Source organism: Cibotium barometz, chromosome 15 (assembly GCF_041138505.1).
Source record: "Cibotium barometz isolate CiBa-2024 chromosome 15, ASM4113850v1, whole genome shotgun sequence".
Lineage (NCBI taxonomy): Eukaryota > Viridiplantae > Streptophyta > Polypodiopsida > Cyatheales > Cibotiaceae > Cibotium > Cibotium barometz.
The window spans coordinates 48,959,674-48,979,313 of record NC_141060.1 but is presented as its reverse complement, the minus strand read 5'-3'; the positions used below and the strand labels follow the sequence as shown (position 1 = coordinate 48,979,313).

Below are 19,640 nucleotides of genomic sequence, written 5' to 3'. Positions count from 1 at the left end.
CATTTAACCAAAAATTCTGTAGTGAGCTTATGTCGTGTTTCTTTCTGTCTGACATCAAGAATTATCTCGGGAATTAAGAGTATGTGTTCATCTTCGATTTCTGGAACATAATCCAAAATATCTAAAACTGCAGAATCACCGTCCACAAACTTCTTGAGCCAAGAAATATGGAAAGTTGAATGAATTCTACCGCAAGAAGGCGGTAACTCCAACTTATAACTGAGAGATGAGTTCTTCTTAATAATACGAAAGGGTCCATAATATCTTGGGCGAAGCTTTGGGAAGACTAATTTCACTGTCTTGTATCGATGAGGGGCAATATATAATAATACCAAGTCTCCTTCTTGAAACTCAATGTGACGACGACGCTTATTAGCTGTGCGTGGATATTGCTCTTGGACGCTGACCATCTTAATCTGTAATAGAATATCTTGCATTTCCTGAATGCGTTGGTCTGCTAAAGCCACTTTATGTTGAAGAACAAAGTTGGCAGGAACAAGGGGAGTATGGCCATAAGCTGCTCGAAAAGGTGTCATTCCAATAGCTGAATGATAAGAATTATTATAAGCAAATTCCACCAAAGGTAAATATTCTTCCCATGAAGCTAATCGAGACTGAACATAATGACGCGGCATTTCTTCCAGAATCTGATTAACTCGTTCCGTTTGTCCATCTGTATGTGGATGATAAGCAGAGCTAAAGAGTAAATTTATACCAAGAGACTTTAATCTCGAAGTCCAAAAATGTCCTGTAAACTTTGGATCTGAAACTATAGATTTTGGCAATCCATGAACTTTGAAGATATACTATATGAACAATACTGCAATATCCGAAGCCTGGACTGCTTTCTTGCACGGAATGAAATGTGCAATTTTAGAAAATCTGTCAACCACCACAAGAATCTGTGTATTGCCTTTAGAAGAACGTGGCAATGAAGTGATAAAATCCAAACTAATACTTTCCCAGCGTTCATTAGGAACTGGAAGTGGTTGAAGAAGACCACCTGGAACTTGTCTGCTAGCTTTCATACCTTGGCACGAGAGACATACTTCAACAAACTTAATAACATCTTGCTTCATTTGAGGCCAATAGTATGTAGCTGTCAAAAGACGATATGTCTTGTTGATGCTTGGGTGTGTAGCATAAGTGACCTCATGATGTTCTTTCACCAATACTCTTCCAACATGAGTATCATGAGGTACACAAATATGGTCCTGATAATATAATAAACCATCCACTATTGTATATGCTCCATAAATCTTCAATTCGGAAGGAGTTGCATTCTAAGAATTAAGAATTTGAAATGCATTTCCAAAATCACGATCCTTTGAATAACGGTCCTTAAAACTTTGAGGTATATCCATTTCAACTGTAGAAATAGCCAAGACCGAAGCTGGCAGCATACGACTGAGGGCATCCGCAACCACATTGGTAAGACCAAGAACATACTCGATTGTCATATGAAAATTGGCTAAGAATTCGACCCAACGCGCTTGCCTAGCATTCATAACTGGCTGCGTGAAGATATATTTCAAAGAATGATGATCTATTTTCACCACTGAATCTGCACCAAGGAGATAATGTTTCCATGCAGCACGATAGGCATGAACAATAGCCAAAAATTCCTTGTCATATACTGGGTATCTTACTTGAATTGCAGAGTGCTTATGATTGTCAAATGCAATAGCACGTCCTTGTTGCATCAAGACGGCACTAGTGGATGGCAATATCAGAAGCATCCGTATAAACATCAAAGGGGAGAGTAGGGTCAGGAATAGCCATGACAGGAGTTGTTGTCAAAGCTGTCTTTAAATTTTCAAAAGCTTGTGTTGCGGCTTTATTCCACTTGAATGCAAGAGCGGACTTTAGAAGTTCTGTGAAAGGAGCAGCTATTTCGGAAAATCAATGAACCTTTGTGTGATAGAAGTTGACAAGTCCCAAGAAAGAACGAACATCATGGATGTTTGTGGAAGTTGGCCGATTGACAATAACCTGTATTTTCTTCGGATCCACAGAAATACCGTCTGCTGAAACAACATGTCCAAGGTACTCCAAGGATGTCTTGAAGAATTCACTTTTGCCTGGATTAATATAAAGAGCATTGTCACGAAGCACTTGGAAAACAATCTTAAGATGTGCCTTGTGTTCTTCCATTTTGCGACTGAACACTGGGATGTCGTCAAGATCGATAATGACGAACTTGTATCATTCATCAGACTCATAAATGTTGCAAGGACATTGGTTAACCCGAATGGCATAACCAAGTACTCGTCATGACCATATTTTGTGCGAAAAGCTGTCTTATATTCATCACCTTCGCGAATGCGAATCTGATGATATCCAGACTTAAGATCAATTTTGGAGAAGACCTTTGCATGGAGCAATTGATCAAACAATTCATCAATGCGCGGAAGAGGATTCTTATTCGATAGTCAACTTATTAGGGGCATGATAGTCGATGCAAAGGCGCATAGACTTATCCTTCTTTTTCACCAAAAGTACTGGAGCTCCAAAAGGGCTTTTGCTTGGTCAAATATGTCCTTTCTCCAAAAGTTCGGTAAGTTGTCGCTGTATCTCCTGAGATTCCGTAAAAGAAACTCGATATGGAGCACGAGTAGGTGAAGCACTGCCAAGAAGGAGATCAATAGCATGGTCGACTGGTCACCGAGGTGGGAGAAAAGCAGGAAGCTCCTGAGGAAAAAGATCCAAGTATGGAGCAAAGAAAGGTTGCTTGAGGTACATCACCTTCGTATCTATGTCCTCGAGAGGATCGTTGGCTGAATAGACCATTAAAAGTGCTGAGAAGCAACCACTCTTGCGGACTCACCGTTTTGCTTGAAGAGCTGAAAGGGTTGGTGTAGAAGGTTGGTCTCTGATGCCTTCGAGTGCCACAAGCATATCATCTTGAGCAAATTGTATGGAATGGTTCCGGGATCATATTGATAAAACCATTATTGACCAAGGATCATATCATAATGTGTCAAATTCATGACTTTGGAATCCAATTTGTCACGATGGTGCTGAATTCGAAAGGAGAGGTGTTTGGCAACGGTGTTACACAAAAATGTGGAACCATCGGCAAGCTCTACTTCATAAATAACAGCAATTTGAGAAGTCCGAATCTTCAATCTCTGAGTCAAGGTGGTTCCCACAAAGTTATGAGAACACCCACTATCAATGAGCACCTGAATAGGGTGACTAGAAATAGAACCTTGAAGAACCAAAACCTGAGTAGACCACTGGGGCAACGGTGAAGAGGCAGCTTGAGCTGCTGCAACAGCAGTGATCACCGAAGCATGTGCAAGAGCATGGTGATTAACTGCACGCTTTCCTTTGTCAGCAACTGGGGGTTTCTGTCAAAATACGCAACGGAGATGATAACAAAATCTGAGATCACAAGAGCAAGTAGAGTGCAGAAAATAGACAGCACAAGAGAAGGAGAGAGATAGGCGTGTAACTCTTCTCTATACACAAGATCCCGCAATGATAACAAGATACACTAGGTGGGGGGCCATGGGGCCATTTTATATGGTCCCATGAGTGCAGTCGGCCAGTAGAAGGACAGCCGACAGGACATAAAATGCCCACGACCAGTGAAAAACATCAGTCGGCCAGCATATCAGAGTCGGCCCTCACACGTGTGGAGTCGGCTAGCAGCAGAGAGCAACTGGGACTCAGCATCTGGTACAGCCAACAGGTCCTACACTGCCTCCCACACCCTGGAAAAATAGGGAAAAATGGGAAAAAAAACACAAGGAGTGAGGAAAAATGATAAAACACCTACAAAGGGCGGGCACACCCACAACAGAGGCCCTGGTGTCTGATAAAGACAGGAGATGACATCTAACACCCCCTCTCAGCTCCTGGCCGTGAAATCAACCCTAGGGAGCTGGAGTGCCGCCTGAGCATAGCCTGGGGTAGAGACTTCGTGAAGAGGTCCGCCGCATTGTCCTCCGTCGAACAATAAAGTAGCAAGATGTCACCAGCCAAGATCTTCTCACGTACAAAGTGATACTGTATCTCTATGTGCTTGGTCCGGGCATGGAATACTTCCGAGCAATAGCCATACAACTCTGGTTATCACACTGGATGACTGTGGGCTCCTTCTGTGGAAACCCAATCTCGCCTAGCAGCCTCCGCAGCCACACAACCTCGCAAGCAGCACCACAAGCAGCCCGGTACTCTGCCTCTGTCGAAGATAGGGCAATAGTTGGCTGCCTCTTACTACTCCAAGAAACTGCTCCTGAGCCGAGGGTAAAACTGTAACCTGAAGTGGATCTCCTGGTGTCTTGATCTCCTCCCCAATCTGAGTCACTCCAACCTTGGAGTTTGACTCCATCCCCTCCTGTGTAAAAAAGAGTCCTAGATCCTTCGCACTTTGCAGATACCGCAAGATCCGCAATCCTGCGTCCCAATGAGTCCTCAATGGCGTCTGCATAAAAGAGCTCAACAGCCCCACGGAGAAGCTCAAGTCCAATCTGGTGTTCAGCAACCAGATCAATGAACCAACCAACTTCCGATACTGCGAGGCATCAACTGGCTCACAATGATCATTAACAGTTAACTTTGTGTTCGGGTCCATCGGCGAAGTAATAGGCTTGCAGTTTTGCATCCCAAAGGCCTCAAGCAACTCATGAACATACCGCTGCTGAGAGACAAAAAACCCCCTTTGGGTCTACCAGATCTCCAATCCCAAAAAGAAGTGGAGTAAGCCTAGATCGGTCATCTCAAACTCCTTTGACAAGGCAGCCTTCGTCACGCCAATGTGCTCCATCCACATGACCGCCGATGAGAATGAGATCATCCACATAAAGGATGATAATCGTAACCATGCCGCGTTCCCGAAAGAGATACAGGTTGGGATCTGCAACCGATCTCTGAAAACCAGTCCGAACAAAGAAGGAATCAATCTTCTGATTCCAAGCCCTAGGAGCATGCTTAAGACCATACAAGGCCTTACGTAACCTGTAAACCATCCCTTCTGATCCTGGAACAACAAAGCCTGGAGGTTGCTCAACATACACCTCCTCCTACAGGTCACCATTAAGGAACGGAGATTTTACATCCATTTGCACTGGCCACCTCTGAGAAGAAGCAAGGGCAAGAACGGTCCAAATCATGGTCATCCATTCTGTCGGTGCAAAGGTATCCTCGTAGTCGATGCCTGGCCGCTGAGCATAACCTTTAACCACAAGTTTGGCTTTGTGTTTGTCCACCGACCCATCTAACGCATATTTGGTCTTAAAGACCCATTTGACACCAATGACTGACCGTTTCAACGGCCTCGGTACCAACTCCCATGTTTTGTTCTTCTCGATGGCATCAAGTTCCACCTGCACGGCTTTCCTCCAAGTATCCTGTGAAAGGGCTTCCTTCACGGAAGTGGGCTCCTTGTCCCACATAATACGAGACATCAAAGCATAGTTTACTTGAAGAAGCTCCATTGTATTGCTTTTGTCGCGGACTCTGTGCGATCTTCGAGGGCCGTCCTCTGTGGTCCACTTGGAGGGTAACTCCGTGACACCTGACTCCCGAAGGGTGTCCAACAACCACCTGGGTACTCGAACAGATCGTGGAGCCTCCTGCCGTTGCAGGGGCTCTACTCCAGCTGCAGGCTCAACCTCCTGTACTGACTGAGGTGGATCAACTCGAACAATAGTCTAGGAATCATCATCAGACTCTTTCGGATCTCCAAGAAGTGGCAGCTCCTCAATAGTGGATACAGGAACATGCTCATCAAAGACCACATCCCAGCTGACAACAACCTCATTCCTTTCTGGATCATACAATCTGTATCCCTTGGAAAGAGAATTATACCCCACAAATATAAGCTTGCGGGATTTGGAGTCAAGCTTCCCCCTCTGCTTCTTCGGAATATGTACATACACATCACTCCCAAAAACACAGAAGTGCGAGATATCAGGTTTTCTGTCAAAGTATGCCTCACGGAGTCATATTAGGTACTAAAGTCATCAGAGACCAGTTGAGGGTATGGACAGCCGTTGCCACAGCTTCTCCCCAAAGTGGACGAGGAAGATCACAATGCTCCAGCATGGTCCTTGCCATCTCCACCACAGTCCTGTTTTTGTGTTCTACAACTCCATTCTCTGAAGGCGATCCTGTATTGGCCAGTTCCCTCTTGATGCCATGATCTGCACAAATCTGCGAAATACATTCGAGGAGAATTCACCCCCTTTGTCAGCCCTGAGAATCTTTACCTGCAATCCAGACTCTTTTTCCACCATCACGTGCCAATCCTTGAACCGTGCAAAAGCTTGGTCCTTCTGTGAAAGAAAGTAGACCCACGTGAATCTAGTACAGTCATCAACAAGCAGCATAAAATAGAGAGATCCTCCCACTGATGGTGTCTGCTGAGGTCCACACAAGTCAGTGTGAATCAACTCCAATGGTTTTGAAGCCTGCCTGGAAGCCTGCTTCGGAAAGGATTCCCTATGCTACTTACCATGTATGCAAGAACTGCAACGTCCTTGCCTGCTGCCAACATCTGGCAAGCCAACCACCATCTGGTCCCGAAACGCTCGCCGCAGTGCATCCACATTTAAGTGGCCAAAACGAAAGTGCCACAGATCTCCGACCTAAGAACCTGTCAATGAGGAGAGTGCAAAGAGCTTGTAGATACCATTCTCCACACCGCCTTCCCAAACAACCTGGCCAGTCTCACGGTCCCGTAGAGCAACTGAATGCTCCTCAAATTCCACCCGAAAGCCAGTCTTGCATACTTCATGCACTGACAGAAGATGAAAACCAAGAGCAGGGACATAAAGAACACGGGAGGCATGCTTGCCCCCCTTGCCGTCGGGAATAATCTCCATTCGGCCCTCACTGTGAATCGGAATGGTGGAGTTGTCGCCAATGAAAATGCGACCTGACTGCTGTTTCAGATCCAGAAAGAAGTCACAGGACGGAGTCATGTGCCTGGAAGCACCACTGTCAAGAATCCATTTTCCCGAGTATCCTTTGCGGTGAAGCCAACTGCCTCCTCGCTCGAAGACGATGAAGCATCGGAGTCCATCATGTCTAAGTGCACAAATGCAGGAGTCTTTGCAGCTGAGGCTGAAGAATTAGCACTCTTCCCAGTCCGCTTAGGACACTTCCTCCAGTAGTGGCCTTTCTCGCCACAATCATTGCAGGATCGCTAGGCCTTCAGTTTCTCTCATTCTGTTTCAGGCTTCTTCTCTGAAGACTTCTCCGGTGAAGCCTTCCCTTTGCCCTTGTTGTTATTCCGGCCTTTCGGCCGTTGCCCAATTAAGGCCTCCGAACCTCCGCTGTGAGGGTGGTTCGTGAAACGTTCCTCCTGGTCTAGGACCATGGGCACAACAAGCTCCTCCCAGGTAATAATGCTGAGCCTGCCACTAGTAATCAAAGAGGAGTAGAAAGCGGAATACTGAGCAGGCAAGTGGGACAGCAAAGTAATGGCCATATCTTCTGAAGATATCTCCTTCCCAGCCTGGAGGACTTCCTGCTGAAGGGCCTGCAGCTTGTTAATGTGCTCCCGCATCGTCGACGACTTTGCAGGGTTCATAACCCGCATCTATACTTCCAAGGAAATCCTCTTCATGGGCGATACCCTGTTATAAAGAGAAGCCAAGTGCTGCCATATGCCTCTGGCCAGCGTCAGATGCTTTACGTGATTGATTACTTGTGGTGTGTAGTTGAGGAAGATAAATGACCGGACCCTGGCGTTGACACGATCCCACATCTGTGCCTGTGCCTCGCGGTCCTTCTTCATTGATAGTAACTCCCCTTCCTCTGCTTCCGGCCGTGTAACCCCGATAACAATGAAATCACCAAGGTCATATGACTCCAGCACAGACTCCATCATCACCTTCCAGATGCCGTAATTGTTCTCGTCCAACTGACGGTCCACTAGGAACGTGGGGAGAGTTGGAATCTTCACATGCTTCTTAGCCATCTCTAACAAATCTGCCATCGCGGGGACGTAACTAAAAAGGGAAAAAAAAACTTTAAACCTGCAAGTTGCTGTCCAGCAACTTAGCCCGCCTTCCTCTTGCTACTTCTCTTCCCGAACAGTCCCTAATAGTCCACCAATCAGCAACATAACAATCCCCCTCTTGCTCAGAAAACTCCCAAGATCTTTCAAGAGCCTAGGGCTCTGATACCATGTCAAAATATGCAACAGAGATGATAACAAAATCTGAGATCACAAGAGCAAGTAGAGTGCAGAAAATAGACAGCACAAGAGAAGGAGAGAGATAGGCGTGTAACTCTTCTCTATACACAAGATCCCGCAATGAAAACAAGATACAATAGGTGGGGGGCCATGGGGGCATTTTATATGGCCCCATGAGTGCAGTCGGCCAATAGAAGGACAGCCAACAGGACATAAAATGCCCACGACCAGTGAAAAACATCAGTCGGCCAGCATCTGGTACAGCCGATAGGTCCTACACTGCCTCCCACACCCTAGAAAAATAGGGAAAAATGGGGAAAAAATACAGGGAGTGAGGAAAAATGATAAAACGCCTACAAAGGGCAGGCACACCCACAACAGAGGCCCTGGTGTCTGATAAAGACAGGAGATGACTTCTAACAGTTTCTCCTCGAAAGTGGAGGGTTCACATTAGAATTCTGTCAATGGGTTGGTTTTTTGGGACACTCAAACCAACGATAAGGTCCATTGCAAATTGTGCACAATCCTGTCTTTTGTTGATCCCGTCCAGAAGGAACAGTGGAAGGACAAGGATTGCGAGATTGGTCACGTCCTTGGTCCCGTCCACGATCCGAACTGCGTGGTTGGAAGGACTAAGAACGTTGGGACTCAAAAGAGGACGATCCTTCTAATCGGCGAGGGTGTTGAGAATTATTCCATTGGGGATTAGGCTGGGAGGTAGAAGTGCCAGAAGATTCTCTGCGACCATCTCGGTTCATACGAGATCCATTGGCTTTCTGAAAGGCATTAGCTCGATCGGAAGAGGCCGAATTTCGAGAATTAATGTCTGCAAGGCATCGGCAAGATCGATAGGGTTATATTTCTGAACATCGGCACACAGTGTGGGGTTAAGACCTTCAACGAAGGCATGAAGTTCGTCCGCTGGGGACAAAGAGTCAATCTCCAGTATCAAGTTGGTGAACTGGGAGATATAAGAGGCCAAGGAACCAGTTTGGTCCAAATGGCGTAAGCGAGTACGGGCTTGGAAATCCACATTGGCAAGTATGAACTGCTTACGGAGGACCCGCTCGAATTTTTTCCATGTTGTAACCGACTTTCCGGCGTGCTATCGTCGTTGCCACCACAATAAAGCAGTGTCTTTGAGGAGGGATACCGCAAAAATCACCTTTTTGGAATCAAAAAGAGTCATGGTTTCAAAGTATAACCGCAGTTCGTAGAGCCATTGGTCTAAGATCCGCTTATTGCGCTGACCACCATAAGATTCAGGGGGTTTAATTTCCAATTTCTTTGTTTTACAAGCTTGTAAAAGACGATAAAGAGTTTTGAGGTCGTCACCTTCTACCTCGGAAGGAATGACGTCTGCGTCCGCTGGTGCTGTTGCTGATACATCTGCTGTTGGTACGGAACTCGTGTAGGAGTGGCGATCCATGTGGAGCTGCTGGATCTGTGAAGCCAAGGATGCCATAGACTCATGGAGTTGCTGTTGGAATTGCTGCTGAAGTTGTGCAAAGCTAGCTGCCATTCTGGAGAAACTGGTATGTGAACAGGTTCTGCCATGAGAGAAGATGTTGATGTAGAGGCTTCAAGGTGACGAGGCTCTGGGGGTTTTTGCTGGTGATGACACCACTGGGCTCTAGTAAGAACCATCGGCTGGAGGGTGCGGCATTTGGAAATCCCGGGAGGAGAGGCTACGTACTGGTGAAGCGGTGATAGACCATCCAGTATAGTAAGGGCGATCCTCTCTCTTTACTTATGAACTAACGGAATGCTTTCTAAAGTTGAATTAAAAAACCCCTCCTGTTAATGTAATCCTATTAATTTTTCTCAATATATCTAATTAAAAAATCCCTCCTGCTGAACTCACGTGATACACTAACATTTTTTGAGGTGAATCCCCCGAGGTGTCGATCTTAAAAAGGTCAACGCAGCTACTAGGAAAGGCCGTTATCCATTACCCTATATGGAACATGTTTTGGAGAGAGTGGCCAGTGAAGAAGATTACAGCTTCTTGGATAGATTTTTCGGCTACAATCAAGTGTCAATATAGTACTAGAAGACCAGCATAAAAAAATCACACCTAAAGGAGGTTGCCGTCAATTCAACAAAAAGCACCAACTACAAGTGGCTGGTCCAAACACAGGCGTAGACAGCATGATGCCAACAATGAGGAGAGGTACGGGTGCTAAATCCGTGGAGGAGGACGGTGCAAGCTGGCGCGAGGAAAACCTTATGCAGGATGGCGGCGGGTGCATGCCGAAACTGCTCAAGCAAGGTGGCGCCGTTTCGTAAGGTGAGTTTGTGGATTTTTTTTAATTATTATTTGTAGACGTGGCAATTAGACCCTTAGGGTCATAACCTTTGGTATGAGGGGTGTTGATTATTTTTTGGTAATAAAAAAATCAACAAATCGTCATGCGCTCTTCACCGGCAGCAACCGACTAGCGGAAGATCCAGGGGGATCCAGGGGCATCAGTTTTTTTAACAAACAAGCTGTGGATTTTCTCTATACTATAAAAAGGCCGATCTTCAAATATGACACATTCCATTGCAGAAAGAATGTGGCGGCCAAAGCTCTTCATTCCCGCACTCATAAAGAGATCCTTCTTCAGAGCAGAAAACCTCTCGTCTCGGGGGACATATCCTTTATCAAAACCTAGCTCAGGTTGCTCGGAATCAGGGTCTGAGTCACGAGCATTCAAAAAAAAACCCATTAGCTAGTGGTAAAAACCCCATTAGTGGTGATTAGTTAAAGCCAAAATACTCATTTTATTTCAGTATGAAGGTCCTCGTACCAGCTTTTGTGTGTGGCCGGCCTGTTCTGCACCTGCGCGGATATGGATACTCTGAAGAACCCCCTAAAACGGGTCTTCTAAGCTTCTCATCAGCGTCAGGATTGCTTAGATCATGCAGGGATGCGACAGTTCATGGAAGGGGTGCCTGGCCATGAAGGGGTGCCGGCTGAAGGGGTAAGCCTCCTGATTGAAGGCTTTTTTTTTATTTTTTGTCTTGTCTTTATTCAAGAGTGTCCTACATATGGCTGGCCCAAACTTAATCAGTAAAAATTGGGAGTTGGGGGCTGAATTTGATGGGGCATTCTCTCCAACTCTTCCATTCAACACTTGCTACACCCAATTTTAGGGTTTGGGCAGGCTGATTTTAGGGTTAGGGTTAGGGTTAGGACTGATTTTAGGGTTAGGGTTAGGGCATAACATAGGGTGAAAAAAGTTTTCTCTGATACCACTGTAAAGCTTTTATAGCTTTATTAACATGATTAAGACTTAATTAATGAACATAGGACAAATATTGCAGGAAAAGACTGAGTTGGGACCTTTCTTAAATAGAGGCCGAAAGAGTACAAGTGAAGAGGCACATCCCTGGGAAGGGGTGTGGCTCTTGAATCAATGGTTATGTCCTTTGGACTTAGGGGTGTGTCTTTTAATGAATAGACATGTCCTTTGATAGTGACCCATGTGTAAGGGTGTGACCCTTCACAGGTGTCTTTCCAGTTAATGAGAGATTAAGGAGTAATTAAGGAGAGATTAAGAGAGTTAGTCACAATCGTGACAGTTCCCCCCTGCTTCTGCCCGCCCCTCTTCCTCCCGCTGCTGTCTCCAGCCTGCGCCCCATCCCCTCCTGCTCTCCTTGTTCGCCTCCCCTCCTCTCTCCGCCTCCCCTCCTTCCTCCGCCTCGTCCATTCTGCGCAGCCTTTGCTACGCTGCCCTTCCCCAGCCCTTCTTCGCCTGCCGCCTCCCCTCCTTCCTCCGCCTCCTCCATTCTACGCAGCCCTTGCTGCGCTGCCCTTCCCTCGCCCTTCTTTGCCTGGTTTTTCTTCTTCTTCCTTTTTTTCTTTTTTTCTATTTTTTTCTTTCTTTTTCTTTTCTTTTTTCTTTTTTTTCTTTTTCTTTTTTCTTTTCTTCTTTTTTATTTTCTTTTCTTCTTCTTCTTCTTCTTCTTCTTCTTTCTTCTTTTTTCTTCTTTTTTCTTCCTTTTTATTTTTATTTTTTATTTTTTATTTTTTTGCCCTTTTCCACCCTCCCTTCCTTTCCTCCGCCTCCTTGCCTGCCTCTTCCCCTTGGTTCAGATTGCTCCTCATCCGGGTTCAAGTCGGCCTTTTTCTTCAATGAGCATCATGGCTAATCAATCTCCCTCGGCTGGGCGAACAATTGTTTTTTCCAAAGCCGAGCCCGCGGTCCTCTACGCCGAAATAGAGAAAGACTCCAAAACGACCCTCATTGCCAAAATCTTTGGATCTCACCCGTCCCGTCTCTAGGCTCGGGATTGGGTCCAGGCGGCTCTGCCCTCCGACCTCTCTCCACACTTTCGAGATGTCAGGTTGCTTGGAAGAGGTTTCTTCCAAGTGGATTTTGATTGAGGATGCAGCCTCAGAGGTTTTGAAGGGCAACCCTTTGCCATTGGGCCCGAGGAAGATATTCTTTTTTCCCTACTCCAGCTATTTTGACCCTGTTGAGGAAGACCAGAACCGTTTCCCGATTACTCTCAGATTCCCAGGTCTTCCTCGCGCATATTGGCCTATGTTAGAGGCCATCGGGTCTGCCTTTGGCCTAGTTCTTCAAGTGCCCCCCCCCCCCCTCCACACCTTGCCGACATCTTATGCCCAAGTGGTCACTACCTCAGCAGATGCTGTCCCTAGGGTCATGGTTCTTGCCCGTGACATTGAGCTCTTTGAGGACTATGTTTTGCTTCCGGGCCCTTGTGGCCCTTTGAAGCAACGTATGGAGATTGCAGGTAAACTCGATCAGTGCTGGGTTTGTCACCAACAGGGTCACTTTGCTTGAGATTGCCCTCGGGCTCGGGGTCGCAGGAGGGCTCGTAAGCGTGCTTCTCAAGCGCCACCTCCCTTGGTTCCTTCCCGTCCTTCAGTCCGCCAGGTGGGGCGAGCTGTCTCTCACGCCCGCCCCCCTGGTGCGATTGATGGGAAGGCCTCCTCGGATCATGTACAGATAGATGATGTTTCTGGTCAAAAGAATGTGTCACCTGATGCATCTTTGAAGAGAGATGATATCTCAGATCAGGATGATTTTGTTGAGTCCTCTCTACTTGGAGAGGGGGCGATATGCAGGATGTTCAGCGCAGCGGGGATCATGTATTGCAAGATTTTCAGCATGATGCCATTGCCCTTGATGCCCCTCGTACATATGCAGGTACTGTACAGGGCCTCGGACAAGGGCCTGTCAGTGGACTTTGCCCCGTGGATTTTCCCGTCCTCCAGCATTATGAGAGGCGTCCTCAGGCTGCCCATCGTCTTCTTAGATCGGGGGTCAAACCCTCTTCTCTTCCATGAGAATCATCTCATGGAATGTTCAAGGCCTTGGAGGGCTTCCCACCCATGGTAGGAAGCGCCTTCTGAAAGACCAGCTTCACCTTGCTGTTACAAGAGGGTCCACGGATGTACTTTTGTTGCAGGAACACAAATTGGATAGATCTCAGTGTGGCAAAACTGGTAAGATGCTTTCTGGCCACACCTTCTGGTCCTCGGCAGTTGGGACGAGAGGGGGTGTTTGCATTTCAGTGGCAGCATCTGTTATGCCTCGTGTTATTGGACACAGTGTTATCATCCCTGCTAGAGAGCAGTGGATCTTGATCATGCATGAGGGTCGAAAATTGGGAATCTTGAATATCTATGCACCTAACGTGAGAGGTGAAAGGGTGGCCTTTTGGGACACCATTACAAATGTCATTCCCCAGGTTGATCATTGGATAGTGGGAGGAGATTTTAATATGGTTGAGCAACCTTCTAACAAGAAGGGTGGACGCGAAGGAGGTTTACACCCTTTGGAGCGAACCTCATGGGAGAGGTTCACGCTTTCCTTTTTTGTGTTAGGGATTGCTGGACTGAGGATGACTTCCAGAGAAGGCCAAATTCCTTATCTTTCTCTTGGCATAACCGTAGGAGCGGGGATGAGAGCATCTTTGCACGTCTGGACAAGTTTTATGTGGATGATTGGTCCTTGGACAGAGGAGGCACCATTGCTATTATGCCTAGCACCACCAAATCCGATCATTGCTCCGTCGTTTTCTCTCTCAAGGTGCCTGGGGCTCGCTTGGCCTCTCCCCGTGTCCGTATCCCTGACTCTCTTTATCTAGATGCTGACATCTCCCTTGAGATCAGAGAGAGGTAGAGATCTTGTGACGGTCCTGATCCTCGTCATAATATTGCGCTAGCTCTTGAGAGGACCAGCCATCATTATCATAGCACTGCCTTGTCCAAGAAGAAGGAGGCTCTGGACAAGGAGAGAGCTATTAGGTGTAGGATTGCTCCTCTTCAGAGGGAACATGAAAAGCATCCACATGCATCTTGGATTACAGACCTCTTGACCACAGTTAGAGCAGAGCTGCAGTTGGCCATGGACAGGAGGGTTGAGTTCGCGTTTCATGCGAACGAGGCTTTTTGGACTCAGATGGGTGGCAGATGCAACAAAGACTTTTTTTCAACACATAGGCATTCCCATAGCAGGAATTCTGTGAGGTACTTGCAGGATTCACAGGGTGAGGTTCAGATTGAGCCTGATAAGGTGAGGGGTATTGCTTCAGATTTTTATCAGTCTTTGTTGACTGCAGAGATGCCCTCTCCTCAGAGAGATGTGGCACGGCAATAAGTTTGGAAGTGCATGCCTAGGGCATTACAGATGCTATGTGTTCTTCCCTAGATATGGCTTAACCACTTCTTAGGTTCCCTGCCGCAACATGACCGAAGGATATCTTCTATTACCTGGTTCAGGTGAACCATTGGATGCATCACTTTATCAATAGGTTATTGGGTGCCTCATCTATCTATATAATACAAGGTCAGACATTCAGTTTGGGGTCTCCCAGTTGAGCAAGTTTATGCACAATCCTAGAAGTAAGCTTTGATAGGCTTATTAATCCTCATTGGACACCTCTCCAACAATGATTCTATCCATTGGCAACCACCAGGCATGAAGGACAGGTCGGCAACTCTTACATCGCAGGGACGCCATGGCATTGACAACCCTCCATGACACGCATATGACATCGACCCCTCCACTCCCTTTGCCACAACTTGTACACCAAGAAGCTTGCAGAGGTTGCGGAAGATAACTTTTTTTGGTGACAATTTCCTTAACATTACCTTAGAGCAATGTCTATCCCCTTTGCGACAATATTGTAAAGCTGAATTTTGGCTTTCACAACCCAACCCACACGTCCTCCACATGATCAGCCCATCTTGGTCCCATGGATGTATGGAGCTTGCTCAGTTGGCAGGATGGATGGAGGAGGACCTTTCATCCCAATTTGCAGGCCATCTCTTCATGGACTCCATCAGAACCAAAAAGATCTAGAAAATCTGGGTGTGTGAGAGACCAGTGATTGCCATTTGGGGACTTAAATATTGACTCCATAGATGTGGATCTGTGATGAGTGCCGCTAGATGCATTTCAGCAAGGATCCTCCAACAGTCACTGGAATAATTGCTGAGGAGAACGTTGAAGGAGTATTCAACATGGTCTCTCAAGAATTCTTCTCCTTGCTTTGGAGAAACCTATGCTGTTCCCTCTCGGCAGCCTTGGCTGAGATAGCACCTTTTGACACCTCCACCAATTAAAAACAAGAACACAACGATCTCTCCGTGCTTTCCTCTATCAGCCTTTGAAAACAAAGCATGCTTGGTGCACATAGAACATTAAACAAACACATTGAGTTCACAAATGGAAACAGGAGATCCAGTGCTACTTACATCATCTAGACTAGCTGTTGTAGCTTCCAGGTCTGCAAGGTTGCTGGACCGCCAATTGAAGAAGCTGCTTAAGCCTTCCTTTTCATGTAAAATGCGTTCGTGCTCAGCTTGCAAACGAGCCTGTTCTGCTTCCCAAGCCAGTTTTTCCTCCTCCTCTAGCCGCTTCACCTCTTCCTCTGCTAACCTTTTCTTTTCTGCAAGAGAGCAGACCAACTGCCTCTGTAAAGGTGTAGATTGCACCAGAAATACATAATCAAACAATAAAAACAAAATTTGGATAGCTGACAGCCATAGCTTAAGTTATCCACCTTCAGCTAGTCTTCTTGCTTCTTCCTTCCTCTTTTCTGCACGTAAACACATAGACAAATAAGTCATCCTAACCTTAAGGCTTTTCTTACTTCTAGTTAGTTTTTTGCTTCTTTATTATAATCCTCACTCATGAGTAAATATTCTCTCTCTCTCTCTCCACATAGCTACCCACACTACTTTGGACACATGTTCATAGCATAGGTAGCTAGTTCTTTTTCAGACTTTCAATTTTTCCCATGGATCAGTATCTCAGCTATTGTATTACTCTTTGGTCTCACAAATCCTAGGGCCTTTTGAGGACATTAATATCCATCCACCCAGCAGCTGCAGATGTAAGACCACCCATTGCCACCATGTAGCATGGCATGGATACTTATGCTTATGTAGCTAGTTTCACAGAGTTTTTTCTTTTCCATGGTTCAATATTCATCATGGATACATTGTTCTACCTTTTTGGTCTCATAGACCATAGACCCTTTGGGTCTTTTGAAGACGTTAATCTCTCTCTCTCTCTCTCTCTCTCTCTCTCTCTCAGAGTGGATATCATCAGAGTGGACACAGAGAGGACATGGACTAGCCCCCTTGAGCCCTTGGGCACGAAAATGACTCATTACAAGAGCCATTTTCTACACCTCTCACCGGATGATTTTATCACCCGCCCAGCGTACATGGATGTACACCTATCACATGGGATACGTTGTGCCATTGGACAGATCCGGACCTCATCACACCAGCTGCGGATTGAGACAGGGCGATATGTGCATCAAATCGTGGATGACCGCATTTGTCAGCTCAGGAGGTAGAGACAAAGGAACACTACATTTGCCGATGTACAGTCTATTATGAGATCCGAGGGAGATATCACTGCCTCTTCCGAGAGGGTTTTGGGCCATTACGCAGGGTCATGGAGTTTGAGGATCAGAGATGCCAGGGATTGTTTCTACTTGAGCTCAGGAGACATAGAGAGACCCTCTTGGCAGACAGGAGGCCGAGCCATGATGTACCTAGACAGAGGACCCTGACAGATTTCTTCGGCACCAGCACCAGCAACCGAGCCCACACACCTCCTGATACCTCCTCCATTGGGCCATCAGAGCACCGACCACGCTCCCAGGGAGTCACCACTGATAGAGCAGTTATCTTATGTCGTGCTCGTCGGCCACGCCCACCAGGATCCCGACCACGGCATCCTCACCATCGCTAGATCAGAGCCATTATTGCTCGGCATCGGAGGTGCCTACCTCGCTTCTACGACCTCTCCATTCTAGACAGCCCCATGGCGGAGATACTTGATCTAAGGAGAGGGCAACACTTCAATTGATCACCATACATGGATCTACCTGATATACATTTTCCAGTATTTTCCTGGTTTTTTCTACTCAGTATCATCTCGGAGTCTTGCAGTTCTGCTCTTATAACTGTAGGACAATCAGTTTATTGTACTTTTGAGTCTTGTTCTCTTTGATGAGACACCAACTTCAGATGTACTCTCAGTTTTGGTCTCATAGGCCATTATGGCCTCTTAGAGACGTTAGTATATCATTTCATTTCTCACACACACACACACACACCCCTTTTTTTTTTGTGAAACCACTGTCTCGTTATAAAAAAACAATGTACATTCATAGCTGTCCTAGAATGGGACAGCTACTACTCAGTTCAGAAACAGTGGGAAAACACTTCTAGTTGCAGAAGGAACGCCCTCCGATTTCATGAGAATCTTGTATGGATTGTGAAAAGGCTCTCCGAAAGTAAGCAAATAGCTGAACAATATCACCAAAGAAGAGCAGCTGATTCCGAGCATGGTAGATGGTCCACAATGCCCAGAATCTAGTCCAGTCAAGGAAGTCTATATACTCTGGCAGCAGTGGAGGAGAAAGGCAACCAAAAAGCCAAAACGTTTGCCCAAAACGCCATCTAGGAAAACAAGCTCGGAGGAGCCCAAACAAATCATGCAGAAAAACCCAAGAGAAAGCAATACCAAAGAAGGTGAGGCACTGTCTCTCTAGGATGGGAGTGTTGGAAGGTTGGCGATTTCGAGCTTGTGATCTATGGCTAGAAGGTGCCTTGGATTATCCCATAAGTGGAAGCATGGGAAGTTGAAGAGCCATATATAGGCTAGAGTGGCACCTTGTCATAATCATCTCCTCCGGTCGGTGTTTTGGGAGGCAGCTCACCGGGAGATGTCACCGGGAGATGGGAGCCCGGTGGAGGGATGCTGCAGTGCTCGTTGGGGGTGTTTGTGGAGCTCGATGGTGATGCGTCTCCTACGTGCGTTAGTCTTCCGCTGCGCATTCTGACATGGTATCAGAGCCTGGGCGTGTGTGGTCCTGGGCGACCCCCTCGCGCCTCGGTGGCTTGCGGAGCTCGAATCGAGGGAGGGTGTTGGAAGGTTGGCGATTTCGAGCTTGTGATCTATGGCTAGAAGGTGCCTTGGATTATCCCATAAGTGGAAGAATGGGAAGTTGAAGAGCCATATATAGGCTAGAGTGGCACCTTGTCATAATCATCTCCTCCAGTCGGTGTTTTGGGAGGCAACTCACCGAGAGATGGGAGCCCGGTGGAGGGATGCTGTAGTGCCCGTTGGGGGTGTTTGTGGAGCTCGATGGTGATGCGTCTCCTACGTGCATTGGTCTTCCGCTGCGCATTCTGACAGGGAGCACCACCTAGAGGATGCAGGGGCAATATGCCTGTGTGCCAAAAAAGTTCTCACTAGGACTACCCCAACCAGACATCTCCATAGAAATAGTCATTCCTTGAGGGGAAATCCACTCTTCCAAATTCTTTTCAAAGCAGCTTTCCACCAAGCAAGAGATTTCAACATATGCCAAAGGCGATTGCATGATCCTCAATCCATGGAGGCAGTAAGAGCAACTTGTAAGCCTTTGCCACAGACAGTTGGTAAAAGGGGACATGAGTATATCCTGGAAGCTACCTATCAAAACTCCAATCTTGAAGTCTCTTTGTGTCCTTGAGCATTGGGACTGGCTGAAACAGTTGCATCATTTCCGAAATGACTCTCCATATTGGCTTGTGGTGCATCCCCAAATTACATTGCCTAACAGCTTGTGGAAAGGTGAAAACATAACCATTTTCATCCACAATGTCATGTACATGACAATCCCCAATGTAGACAGATTGTAGGCCTTTCTTGGATGAGACAAAGCAAGTGGTCGTTCAAATACCATGCTCCGATGAGTACTCTGCAGCAGTAGCATTAAGTTAGCCTAATTTGGAGGCCTACCATACCATTGTAGATAACATAGTATAGTTTCCCAATCTCCAATAAGAGCAGTCGAATATAAAGAACCTGGAATACAACCAGAAAAATGTCCAAATACTAGATAATCATAATTGATAATTCAATGCCCATATGCATCTATATGCATGTGAGTACACATAACTGCCAACATGCGTAGCCATGGCTTGACTTGCTATATAAAATCAAGCAAAAGAGTGGCC

At 46.4% G+C, this 19,640-nt stretch overlaps 1 protein-coding gene across 1 annotated transcript in view; it reads right to left on the bottom strand.

The window, feature by feature from the left end:
• Positions 1-19,640, bottom strand: part of LOC147631402 (uncharacterized) — a 166,436-nt gene that overhangs the window by 132,426 nt on the left and 14,370 nt on the right. Inside the window, exons 2-3 of the mRNA XM_086809182.1 lie at positions 16,178-16,213; positions 15,870-16,063 (exon numbers count right to left, since the gene is read on the bottom strand). Of these exons, the coding sequence (XP_086665308.1) occupies positions 15,870-16,063; positions 16,178-16,213 (230 nt within the window). The remainder of the gene's footprint in view (positions 1-15,869; positions 16,064-16,177; positions 16,214-19,640) is intronic.